A 12,666-nucleotide genomic window follows, 5' to 3' on the forward strand; every position below is an offset into this window, starting at 1 on the left:
CTCTCTCTCTCTCTCTCTCTCTCTCTCTCTCTCTCTCTCTCTCTCTCCATGAAAAATAATAATAAAAAAAAACAACTTAGAAATAACATCAAGGTTGTCCTCTGGCTTCTACATGCATATACACACATGTGCAAGTGTACACACACACACACATTCTGCTCACATCTCAGAAGGTTATAACAAGAGGAGCATCTTGGAGATGCATTACCCTTGCCCACTTCTTGCTCTTTGCTTCCTGGTCCACTGTGATGTCAATTATCTGCTGCACACTCTTGCCACAATGGTGCCACCTGCTTTACCATGCTTTCTCAGCCAAAATGAGCTGAAATCATGAACCAAAATAAATCATCTCTCTCTGTTGTTTCCAGTGGGTATTTGGGTCACTGTGATGCAAAAGTAGCTGATACCATCTGACTCCCACGTTGGATGATGAGAGAGCAGATAGTGTTTTCCATTATGTGACACACATTCATAATAAATAAATAAATAAATATAAAAAGTAAATAAAATTTAAGGTTTATATTTTAAAATCAAATATTCAAGTTACTTAAATTAATGAAAGCAATCACTTGCAACAACATAGATCCATCTCAGCAGTGATATCTAAGTGAAGAAAGTAAATTACAGACATCTATGGTACTGTCTTTATGAAAATAAGACAAATGAAACTGGGTGGAGATGGCGCATGTCTTTAATCCCGGCATTTGGGAGGTAGAAGTAGGTGGATAATCCTAGCATTTGGGAAGTAGAAGTGGGTGGAGCTCTGTGAATTCGAGACCAGCTTGATCTATAAATCGAGTCCTAGGGCAACCAATGCTACACAGAGAAATCCTGTCTCAAAAAAAAAAAAAGAAAAAGAAGAGAAAAGAAAGACAAGTGAGAATAATCAATTAATATACAACACATATATTAATTAAAACAATATGCAAAAACAAACAAAAAAAAATATCAGACTAGTATACCAGTGATCCCAGCACTTGGGAGACAGAGGCAGGAGTTCAAGGCCTGCCTAGGCTGTAGGAACACTCTGTCTCAAAACCAACCAAACCACAAAGAGCAAAGACTAAAGAATAGTTGATAGTAGAGAAAGGGGAAGGCAGGGAGATGAATCATGCTGTGGACCACTTTACAGACACCTGTTTAATAACTATGCTGGGAGCTCACGGTGATGTCATTCACTCCTTCTCATGCCCAGTGAGTGCGAGTCCTCTAGGCTGACCTGCCCAGAGCCTCTCACCTTTATAGACATGGCCACATCCACCATGCAGAGCACTTCTCCCAGGACAAGGCTTCGGCTGATGAAGTTCTTCTTTTTTTCTTCCTGAAAATATAATAAACCCATTGTGAAGATTTCCTCGTAGTCTTCTGACCTTTGAAGTTTACATTTTAAATAATATGTGATATACATAATACTGTCACAATAAAGCAATACAAAGCAATTTTAAGTTGGAAAATAATTACATCACTCTTTGGAAAATAAATGTTTCATTTTGTGTCAATAGGGCCTCTGGTCAATCTGGGTGTGGTATTCAAGGACTCTTTTTCCCTTTTATTAAGATTTAAAAAAAGAAAACTTGGGGTATGTGCAACCCTAAGTCAAAAGCCAACTTGACCAACCAATGCTGGCCTAAATTGAGATCCATCCCATGAGCAAGAAAAAAATCCCTGACACTATTAATGATACTCTGTTATGCTTGAAGACAGGAATTTAGCGTAACTGTCCTCTGTGAGGCTCCACCCAGCAGCCAATGGAAAAAGATGCAGAGACTCACAGCCTAACATTAGATGGAGCTTGGGGAGTCTTACAGAAGAATTGGGAGAAGGACTGAGGGACTGGAAGAAGAAAGGGACTCTACAGGAAGACCAACAGACCCTTGGAGGCTCCCAGAGACTGAATCACCAACCAAAGAGTGAGCACTGGCTGGACCTAGACCCCCTTGTATATATGTAGCAGATGTGCAGCTTGGTCTTGATGTGAGTTTACCAACAACTGGAGCAGGGGCTGTTTCTAAGCCTGTGACCTGTTCCCCTAAATAGACTGCCTTGTCTGGCCTCAGTGGGAGAGGATGCACCTAGTCCTAAAGTGACTTGATGTTAAGGGTGAGGTGGGGAATTTAGTCAGGAGGTGACGCCCAGAGAAGACCTTCTTAGAAGGGGAAGGAGGAATAGGAGGAGGATTTGCATGAGGGGTACTGGGAGGAGAGGAGAGGCTGATATTGGGTTGTAAAGTGAATGAATGAATACATACATACATACATACATACATACATACATACATACATACATTTAGGGGTATGCACAACACAGCACATGTGTAGAGGTCAGAGGACAACTTGAAAGAGTCAATTCTTTCCTACAGCAGCAATGTAAGTCTTGAGGTTCTAAGTCAGGTCATCAGGGTGGGCAGCAATAGTCCTTACCTCCTGTTTCGTAAGCCCACAGCCTCTTTTTCTACACAGCAGAAGATCAACTGCTCCTGCCTGCAAGTCAGCCTGGGAGAAGATGCTTTGCCCCTGAGGCTTTACCAAGCTTGTCCCTGGCCTCCTGGTATGTTTCCCCTGCAGTACAGGCAGCCAAGACATCCTGCCTAGCTTCTCCGAGTGTTCACACAGCAATAAGTGAAAAAAAATCCTTCAGGAAATCTGGGGACATTTTAGATAAAGGAAAAGCCATGTCCTTCTCTTTTTAATCACAAGCCACCCCTGGGTTTGAGTTATGATTTTAAAGCCATGAGGTCCTGGTCTCTCCTCCCTGCTGATTCTCTCCCTATCCACAGCATTCACAACTTCCAAAGTTCAATGAACATACTTTTTTCCATTGTTTAATTACAGAAAAACTAGAGCAGGGCTTAGGACAGCTCAGTGGGTCAAAGTGCTTTCTACATGAGCAAAGGCCTGAGTTTGGGTCGTTAGCACCTGTGTAAAAAGCCAGAGAGGCAAGACAAGAGGCTGCTAGGGGCTCTTTAACCAGCCAATCTAGCAAAGTTACAGAGCTCCATGTTCAGTGAGGGAGCAAGTCTCAGAAAATACAGTGGATAATGACAGAGAAAGAAACTCAACATCACACACACACACATACACACACACTTTTTAATAAAATCCAAGAGCAACATTTCCTGAGACAGTGGTAGCCCCTTGAGTGGACAATGTGCAATCATCATTGTTGGAATTCGTGCTAATCGTCCTCATAGGCCAGTTTCTTTTGAGATCTCACCAATAAAACTAGTACTGGTAGCTCATGGGTGCACGTATGTGCATCTATTTTTGCAAGCATGTATTTGTATATCCAGGTATGGACACATCCATCTTATATAATGTTTGTACATGTACTTCCATGTATGTATATGTGTGCATGTTCCAATATATGCATTTATATATGTTCCGTTAAATATCTGTACATATCTTTGTGTTTTTATGCACACACTCATACATGGGTGTGCTTGTGTATGTGTATTGCCTCGGTATCAACAGAATGATGACCAACTTTGGATGACTCTTTCCATGCTGGCTTCAATTTTCTCCCTAGACATACTCCATATTTTTCCATCCCACAGGTTTTTACAATGTTTCTCTCAAGAATTATTAATTTTATCAAACAACATACTGTCAAGATTTATGTTTCTCAACATGGCTTCAACCCAACACATCTTGTATTGATTATTTCCTAAAATATCTCCAGGCTCTCGCAGAAACCATTGCGTGGCTCCAGCCTGGGCTTGCACTGAAGAGTCAGTTACAAACAGATAATGAAAAACAACTGTAGCAGATATTTTTGAGGGGCCCAGTGTCCTCTGTTTTACCAATCCTTAGAACCACCCAGACCCCACATAAAACATGGAAAATGTTGAGGGAAATCAAGGGACTTACCCAACCAGAGTTACCTTGTGAGTGTCAAAACCAGGGTCAGAAACTAGAGCTTCAGAGCCCTTTCAAGAATATCTTACTACCGCCTCTCACTGTCCTTTGTTATTAAGGACTCTGGTGGCCCAAACTTCATTACTGATCCATCTTATTTTGTACCACCAGAGAATACTCAACATCATCCTGTCAAGGTGCCCCCATGTCATCGTCCTGAGTCTATAGTCACATGAACAAACATCCCTTTGCCTTCAACAACTTGTTCTGCTTTTTCTAAACCCAAACCACCAAAAGTATACAAATCTCCTGGGCATATGAAATCACAGTACATAGGAGGCAGAGGAAAGAGCTGATCAACCAAGTCCACATAGGTATTCCACACCAGTCAGAGCTATATAGAAAAACCCTGTCTCTAAATAATTATTAGATAGATGGGTGGATAGATGCATAGATAGATACATAGATACATAGATACATAGATGGTAGATGATCAATAAATAGATGTTAGATGATAGTAAATCCCTTGGAACTATCAAGTGTGGATGGTTTTCTTTCTCCTTCATTCTGACCATTCACATCATTGATACAGGAATATAACTTTGTTACTAGTAATGTCCAACTGTGGTCACTTTTACTCACAAGTTTGAAACTAACTACAAGCACATGTGTTGAATTCATCCATCTTGGAGCATTTTAAATTGTTTATTATGATAACTTCCCTTCCCCAATCTCCACATGAGACAGCTATGTTTGTTATTAGGCCTGATGGGAAACGTCAGGAGGAGTTTGTCATTTCCTGGTGTTAACTTGAGTATGCACTTGGCTGGTCCATTTTCAAAAGTCAGATCAAAGTTCTGAAACCTGGACTGGGCTTGAATTGATTGACTGTGTTGCTGGCATATATTCTGACATCACTTACACACATAAATTCTCTCAGTCGTGCCTTTAATTTGATTACCTAATTATTTAATTAATATTCATTATTGGCAAATTTGTCTTCGCATTAAGTTGGCAGCACTAGCTGGACTGTCTATATTGATTGAGGTCAATCATTAATCAGTGCAGTTTTCTGTGTCTTTTTTAATATCTCTGCTATGTCAATAGCTACTTTCATTTACACTTGATACATTCAAAGAAAACTCAATGATTATATCATCATACAAATTTATGATTTTAAATAGTAAATTTATAAATGTATGGATAATATATCCAAACTTTTATTATATCCAAACTTGTAGCCCATGCCATCAAACACATCTGCTTAATAAGTTCAGTCTCAAACAGAAGGAAGACAGTTTGGCCTAAAATACTCTCCTTTGGGGCATTTGTGTAGCAGATCTCTATGCTGTGATGTTCTGCTACAAATTCTGGAGAGAGAAAAAAGTCTTATATACCCAGAGGTGTCCCTGAAAGACATGTATTTCTGCAATAAAAATCAACAAGGTTCAGAACTTTCCTTGTAGAGTTGCCTTGGCAACACTATCAAGAGTAAATTAACTGATGTATATTTCCGTCAGGATTCTTTATTATGTTCTCTTGATGTGTATGTCTTTTCTTATATCAGAGCTGCGTATTCTTAGAAACTTGCATTGAACCTTGAAACCATGTAGTGAGAGCCCACCAACTTTGCTTTATTATGGGATTGTTTTAATCATTCTAGGTTCTTTGTACATCCATATGTGTTTGGAATTGATACATAAATTGTAATAATGGCACCAGAACACCTTGAATATCAGTCCCATATCACCCCTTCCCCAACGAATAAAGCCTCCAACTGGCTCCAGTTACCATCTTAAGAAAATCTAGCCATCTCTGTGCAACCTTCACGTCCAGCTTTCATGTCCCATGACGGTTACCAGGATCAAAAAGTAGAGTATCTGAGTAGAGTGCTGGAAACATTTGATCCCAAAGACAGTAGCTGTGCATTTCTGTCCTCCCAGGAACTTTGACTGCTCCAGAAAAAGCCAGGACAGGACTGAGAAAAGTGACATTCCCATGGTTTTATGTAAGGGTCATTTTCATCTTATGAAGACATTATTACAGCATTCTGACAAAGTAAGATTCTTCCAGGTTCTTGCCTCAGACATGATATACATTCCTCTGGCAGCAGATGCCTCCTACCCATGTACCTACATTTGGAAATTATTTCAGTTAAAGAGTAATCACAGAATTAGTCAATAATAACAGTGTGTAATAATGAATTTTATCTTATTGATCTTATCAGCTTGACCCATCAGGGTTTTTTTTTCCTGTTCGTGAAAAATACATCATCTGGCAACAGCCTTAATAGAAACGAATGACTGCTTATCTATTTTGCCTTTGAACAACTATTGCTCAAATCATTTACATTTTGAAAGATAAAAACATTGTTACTTAAAAACTGGATGGTAAATCATAATACCATCGATTGCTCACTCAACACCTGATATTGCCCATACCATCCAAAGAGACTAACACAGGGGATGTCATCGGATCTTCTCATGAACCCTTTGAGGTGAAGGAAACTGGGACTCAGAAAAGTAAGAAAGTCGCCCAAGGGCTAGGGTTTCTCAATAAGAAACCAAGTATGAACCCTCATCTATCTGATTCCAACATGGGACCGAAAAATAATTTTTAAAGCAACATATAAATATATATGAAGTACAGTAAAAAAAGACAACTCTGGCATACATAAGTCAGTTATTAGTTATATATGGTATTATGAGTCTCGCTGTGTTTGTATTATTTTAATTTTCCTGAAATGAATGTGTCTTATCTTAATAATGTAGATTTTCAGCATTTTTTCCAGTGAGTTTTGTGAATTTCTCTATGATCTCTATCTGTAATTGTTTGACTTCTCCAAACTTCACAGCATGAGCGGAAGGTGAAGAAGCAAACTTGAAACATAAGGTTAAGAAAAAGCTGATCCCAGTGCGGGAACCAGAATTAACATTAGTGATTAGGCTGATGTGGAGTAGAAGCATGACTCGGCTGCACATGGCTAGCATAAACCTGAAACCTGGCTTCTGCACCTGCGTGACATCCCTTGCCTGCTTACTGGTCCCAGTGACAGATTCCAATGGTTGGCCTCGGGTCCTGTGTTCAAGCCTACCTTTGCCACATGGCAGGAAGGAAGCCACAGTATTTTCCATACCCATGTTAAGATGCTCCCAGTCAAAATAGCTTGCCCCCACGCCCAAAAGTCAGTATGCCTTGTACCCAGGAACCCGCATTAGAGTAGCTTCTTCCTACCTCCATACACCTACCTAAAGTTACCAGTTGAAACTTTTGCAGCCTGCTATAGCTGGCATCCATCCCAGCTTGCCCAGGTGGGTTGAACTTGCATTGCCCCCACTTAGCTATTCCACATTAGCACTGGCCCAATAGATTATGGGCACTTGGAAGACAGAGAATGCCACCTGCTTCTTGAGTTATGCAATCCTGTTCTCCCAGCTGTTTCTGCTTCAGCATAACAGAGACACTATGTGGGGGTGGAGAGTTACCCCATTAGGGCTGTGGAATTTAGCAGGAGTAGTTTGACTTTTGCCTCTGTTCCTTCTAGCATTTAACTTTAGGTAAGTTAAACTTTTTCTCTAATCATTAGCCCCATGGCCCATGGCCTATAAAATGGGGGAATAGTATTTATTTTATGATATTCCTAGTAGTTTATTTGTTTCTTTTGGTTTGTTTGGTTTTAAGCAGCCTGAAGTGGCTTTGAATTTTTTATCCTCCTGCCTCAGTTTTCTGATGCTGAGATTACTTGGGTACTTGTATGCATCACCATGTGTAGTTTGTACAGCATATCATATAACTATGAAAAACACCTGTGGCTCTTTTCTACTCATGACCTATTTCTCTGGTCAGCCCCCCCCCCCCGTCTCCACTCTGATCCTTTTCCAGAAACCACCAGACTCAGTCCTCAAGCCTCTTCTTCATTGGGGATCCACCTAGCTTCCCAGTTCTTAATTCATCCCTGTATTCATGACTTTCTACACATCCTATCCCTATACATCCCAAATTTCAGATCATAACTGAAGACTACCTCTAGATGACATCAAGCCAAACACAGAATAGTCTTCAGTCTTCATTCTTCTCTCCTTTGTGTCTAGCCATCCATCAGCAGATCCCACCACTTTTTCAATAGAATTCCAGAAGAAGCTTGAATTCAGTCACTTACTAGTCAATCTGGTCCTGGCAATCACCAGCTCTCTCTCTCTCTCTCTCTTTCTCTCTCTCTCTCTCTCTCTCTCTCTCTCTCTCTCTCTCTCTCTCTCTCTCTTTTTCTCTCTCGACTGAAAATATCCACTCAATGCTTCTTTTCAGTCATGCCTCTAATATAGTCTCAAGCCCAGAAGCCAGGAAGACTTCTGGTAAAATATCAGGTCAAGCCCTGCTCCACTCAGTCCTTCTAGAAGCTCTCCATTTTATCCACTGTGAGGAAACCTAACTCCTTCTAAGGCCCTTCATTGTCACATAACACTTCATCCTTGGTTCATCAAGTTTTCCTTCTCTCTACTCACAGAGTATCTCCTTAACTGAGCAGTATGTTCCTCCCTCCAGATACCCACTCCATCTACCTATTTACTACCCCAGTATCCACCCAATCTACTCCCTGACCCTTGGGGCATTTCTCCAGATCACATTACTGTGAGGTCTCCTATGTATCCTTCTATCGTTCTATGGTTTCCCATGCTTAAATTTTAATAACTTAGTGTGAGCATACCTATAAAAATTATTACTTCAACTACTCTTAGGAATCCAGCCCTGGGATATAATGTATATTCACAGTGTTCTAAAACCAACACCATTCATCTCTAGAATTTTTAAATCTTCCCAAAGTGAAAATCCAAACCAGTTACATATGCCTCATCTGGGGCTGGAAAGATGGCTCAAAGGTTAAAAGCACTGGCTGCTCTTCCAGAGGTCCTGAGTTCAATTCCCAGCAACCACATAGTGACTCATAACCATCTATAATGAGAGCTGGTGCCCTCTTCTGGCCTGCAGGTATACATGCAGGCAGAACACAGTATACATAATAAATAAATCTTTAAAAAAAAAAAAAAAACCTCCTCATCTTCCTTTTCCCCAGCCCATAATAAGCACTATCCTAATCCCTGTCTCCCTGAATCTGATTACTATACAGACTTCACATAAAGTCACACAAGTAATTGTCCTCTGTAACAGCCTTATTCTTGTTAGTCATAATACCTGCAAGAGTTGTCCACGTAGCAGGTGTCAGAGTTCCCTTATGTTATGTCTCATCTCGCTCATTCCTCTCTCTGCTGACAGACATTAGCTATTGTGCAAATACTGTTAGTGTGCTGTGATGCTAAATATTGGTTGTCAGCTTACTTGGATCTGGACTCAACTAAGAAACAAGCTTCCAAGTAGGTTTGTGAGGGCATTTCCTGAAAGAACTAGCTGATAAGCAGTACCCTGCAGAAGCAGCCATAACATGAGGAAGTCCCAAAAAAAGGCCTATTCTTTTGGAGATAGATAGATAGATAGATAGATAGATAGATAGATAGATATGTGTTTATAACACATGTTTATATAACTTGTACATACATATGCCTAATTTTAATTCTACTATTGTGGCATATATTAAGAACTGTGGTTTCTGTATCATGTGATTTAATTTTTAAGGAAATGTTTAATTCTTTTTTTAAAGATCTTATACACACACACACACACACACACACACACACTGTAGCTGTCTTCAGACACACTAGAAGGGGGCATCCGATCCCATTGTGGATGGTTGTGAGCCACCATGTGGTTGCTGGGAATTGAATTCTGGATCTCTGGAAGAGCGGCCAGTGCTTTTAACCTCTGAGCCATCCATCAGGGGTTAAATGTTTAATTCTTAAGGTAATGTCATAGTGTCTTGAACAGAGACTACATGACTTTACATTCTCATCCCAGCACCAGCAACACATAAGGATTCACATTTTCCCACCCTTGAGGGATTGTCTCACTTGTTATAGACAACTATGTTAAAGGCTGTAAAGGAATATGTATTTCACCATTTGAGTTTCAATTCCCTAATGACTACTGATATCATACATTATTCTGTGTATTTACTGATTATTTGTATATTTTTATTAAAGAAGAGTCATTTGAATGTTTTCATTAAGGAAAAGTCTTTTCAGTCCTTCGACCATTTTAAAACAAATTATTGTTGTTCTTTTCTACATATAAGATTATGTCATCTGTTAATTAAACTGTTTATAGTTGAGTTGTAAGAATTCTTTAGATTTTACGGATATCTTAGAAATATGATTTGCAACTATTTTCTCCCATCCTATGGACTGTCTCTTCACTCTGACACCAGTATTCCTTTAGTCCATTCTGTGCTGCTATCACAAAATACCTGAGGCTGGGTAATTTATGAAGAATAGAAGTTTACCTCTTATAGTTATGAAGCCTAGAAAGTTCAAGAATGAAGGTCTTGCATCTGGTAAACATCCTGCTGTATCATCCCATGGTAGAATTCAAAATACAAAATGTACCCTTTATAAAGAACTAACTCTCATAACCAACCCACTCCTGAGATTTCAAAAGCCATCTAGAAAAGACTATGACAAGCAAGTGAGTTTTCTAGAGATGGTCCACTGTTTTGCATGGCTGCAATAAGTGAGCTCTGAGAATACAGGGTCCTCAGACTTCATCCCAGGATTGCTTCTCACTGTTGATGTGCCTTTCCTGTCACTATTCCATAGCCTATAGATTCCTGGGCAACAGCACACCCTATCGAGCAAATTTCCTGCTGATCAACAGAAAGATGAACTTTCATAAATTAATGGCATTTAGATAAATTAGTGACTTTATACCATCCCTGATTTGATTCAAATAATTTTAAAAAGTAAGTTTAAGGAGACGGTTTTAGTTGTTTTGCCAGAAGGATGTAATAAAGTTAGAATCAAGAATAGAATGTGCCCCCTCCTCATAAAATAGTAAATAAAGGCTGCATAATAAAAAATATCACGAGCTTTCATAAATTACACTAAAAAAGAGAAATAGGCTTGGGACAAACTTGTGATCAAGGAAAAACATTCATTCTAGGTCAAATCCAAGGATGAAGCCACAGGTGTGCACTATGATAAAGCGAGGCCATGTGGGGCTGAGAGATGGCTCAGCGGTTAAGAGCACTGACTGGTCTTCCAGAGGTCCTGAGTTCAATTCCCAGCAACCACATGGTGGCTCACAACCATCTGTAATGGGATCTGATGCCCTCTTCTAGTGTGTCTAAAGACAGTGACAGGGTATTCACATACATAGAATAAATAAACAAATCTTAAAAAACAAACAAATAAAGGCCATGTGAAACTGTTGCCTTGAACATATAATGAGCTTATAGAATGAAACCCAGCTTTGAATTTACTATCAACATCCTTCTGTGACTCCCCTTTTGTGTAACACTTCATGTATGAAGTAATTTTATAAAGAAGGTATAAGAAGGTCAGACAGAAGAAATAAAGTATGGCTGGCAGTGGGACTCCACCCCATCTATCACGTGTATATATGTCTACCTATATGCATGCGCATACATAGTGTATAGATATCTGTGTATGTATATAAGTATTCGTGAATCCTTGTGGAATTGTTAAGACAGGTAGTAGGGCCCAGCCAAAGTGTGTGTGTGTGCGTGTGCGTGTTTGTGTGCGTGTGCGAGTATGTCTACATGTGTACTTGAATTCTCCCTTTCTTCTTCTTTTTTCTCTGGCTCACAAAGAGTTAATGAACTCCTAGTGTCTCACCTGGCCAGTGAGGGGCCCTTGGGCCAGAGAGAAACTAAGCCTTTTTTCTAATTCCTCTGCTGCTAATAGCATTTAGCCACAGAATAGCAAGAGAGTTAAATTTCCAGAGGCCCTCAGCTTCTGGCCTCCAGAACAGTAAGAGAGAGTTATAAGACCAGAGAATATCAATCAGCCTTTGGCCTTAGTCCAATGCTGTTTCCCACCTCAGTATCTGACCAGGGCTGGTCTTCCGATACTGACATAATGGTATTAATCTTTTTATGGAAACCATAATGGCTAAACTTGGTTGTCAACTCGACTACATCCAGAACTGACAAAATCCCAAGCGGCTAGGCACACTTGTGAGGGAATTTTCTCAGTTAAACCATCTGAAGTGTGAAGATTTACCTTCACTCTGAGCCATGCTTTCTGGTGACAACCTATATAAAGGACATGGAAGAGGAAGCATTTGCTGTTTGCCTGTTTGCTTTCACTGGCAAGTCCGTTCCTTCACTGGCATTGGAGAGTACTTTAGGATCCTGGCATATACTGAAGACCAGCTGAGACATCCAGCCTGGTAAACAACTACTGGATTCTTGGACTTGTCATTAATAGACAGCCATTGTTGGACTAGCTGGACACCCTGTAAGCCTTTCTAATGAACCCCTCTTATATACAGAGATACCCATTCTACCAGTTCTATCCCTCTAGAGAGAGTCTTGACTCTCTAGAGGGTTCAAAATACAGAATAAAGAAGCAGAGTCTTCAAAGTCTAATCACCTCCTAGAAGCCTCACCTCTCAACATAGCTATGATGGACCTTAACACAGACATTTGAAGGGATACATTCAAAACACATCATCCTTGATGTACAAAAGTTTTACACTGTAAGCCAAGCATAATAGTGCATGCTTTAATCCCAGTACACTGGAAGCAGAAGTAAGAGGTAGATCTCTGTGAGTTCAAAGCCAATCTGGTCTGTATAGAGAGTTCCAGGCAAACCTGGGCTACACAATGAAGCCTTGTCCCAGAAAGAAGGAAAGAAAGAAAGAAAGAAAGAAAGAAAGAAAGAAAGAAAGAAAGAAAGAAAGA

The 12,666-nt window shown here is 40.0% G+C and overlaps 1 protein-coding gene across 1 annotated transcript in view; it reads right to left on the reverse strand.

Annotated features, from left to right (window-relative positions):
- Acoxl (acyl-CoA oxidase like) overlaps positions 1–12,666 on the reverse strand; it is a 279,060-nt gene that overhangs the window by 265,609 nt on the left and 785 nt on the right. Inside the window, 1 exon segment of the mRNA XM_028755859.1 lies at positions 1,238–1,321. Coding sequence (XP_028611692.1) covers positions 1,238–1,321 — 84 coding nt within the window.

The sequence above is a fragment of the Grammomys surdaster genome, unplaced genomic scaffold (assembly GCF_004785775.1).
Source record: "Grammomys surdaster isolate TR1022 unplaced genomic scaffold, NIH_TR_1.0 129, whole genome shotgun sequence".
Classification (NCBI taxonomy): domain Eukaryota; kingdom Metazoa; phylum Chordata; class Mammalia; order Rodentia; family Muridae; genus Grammomys; species Grammomys surdaster.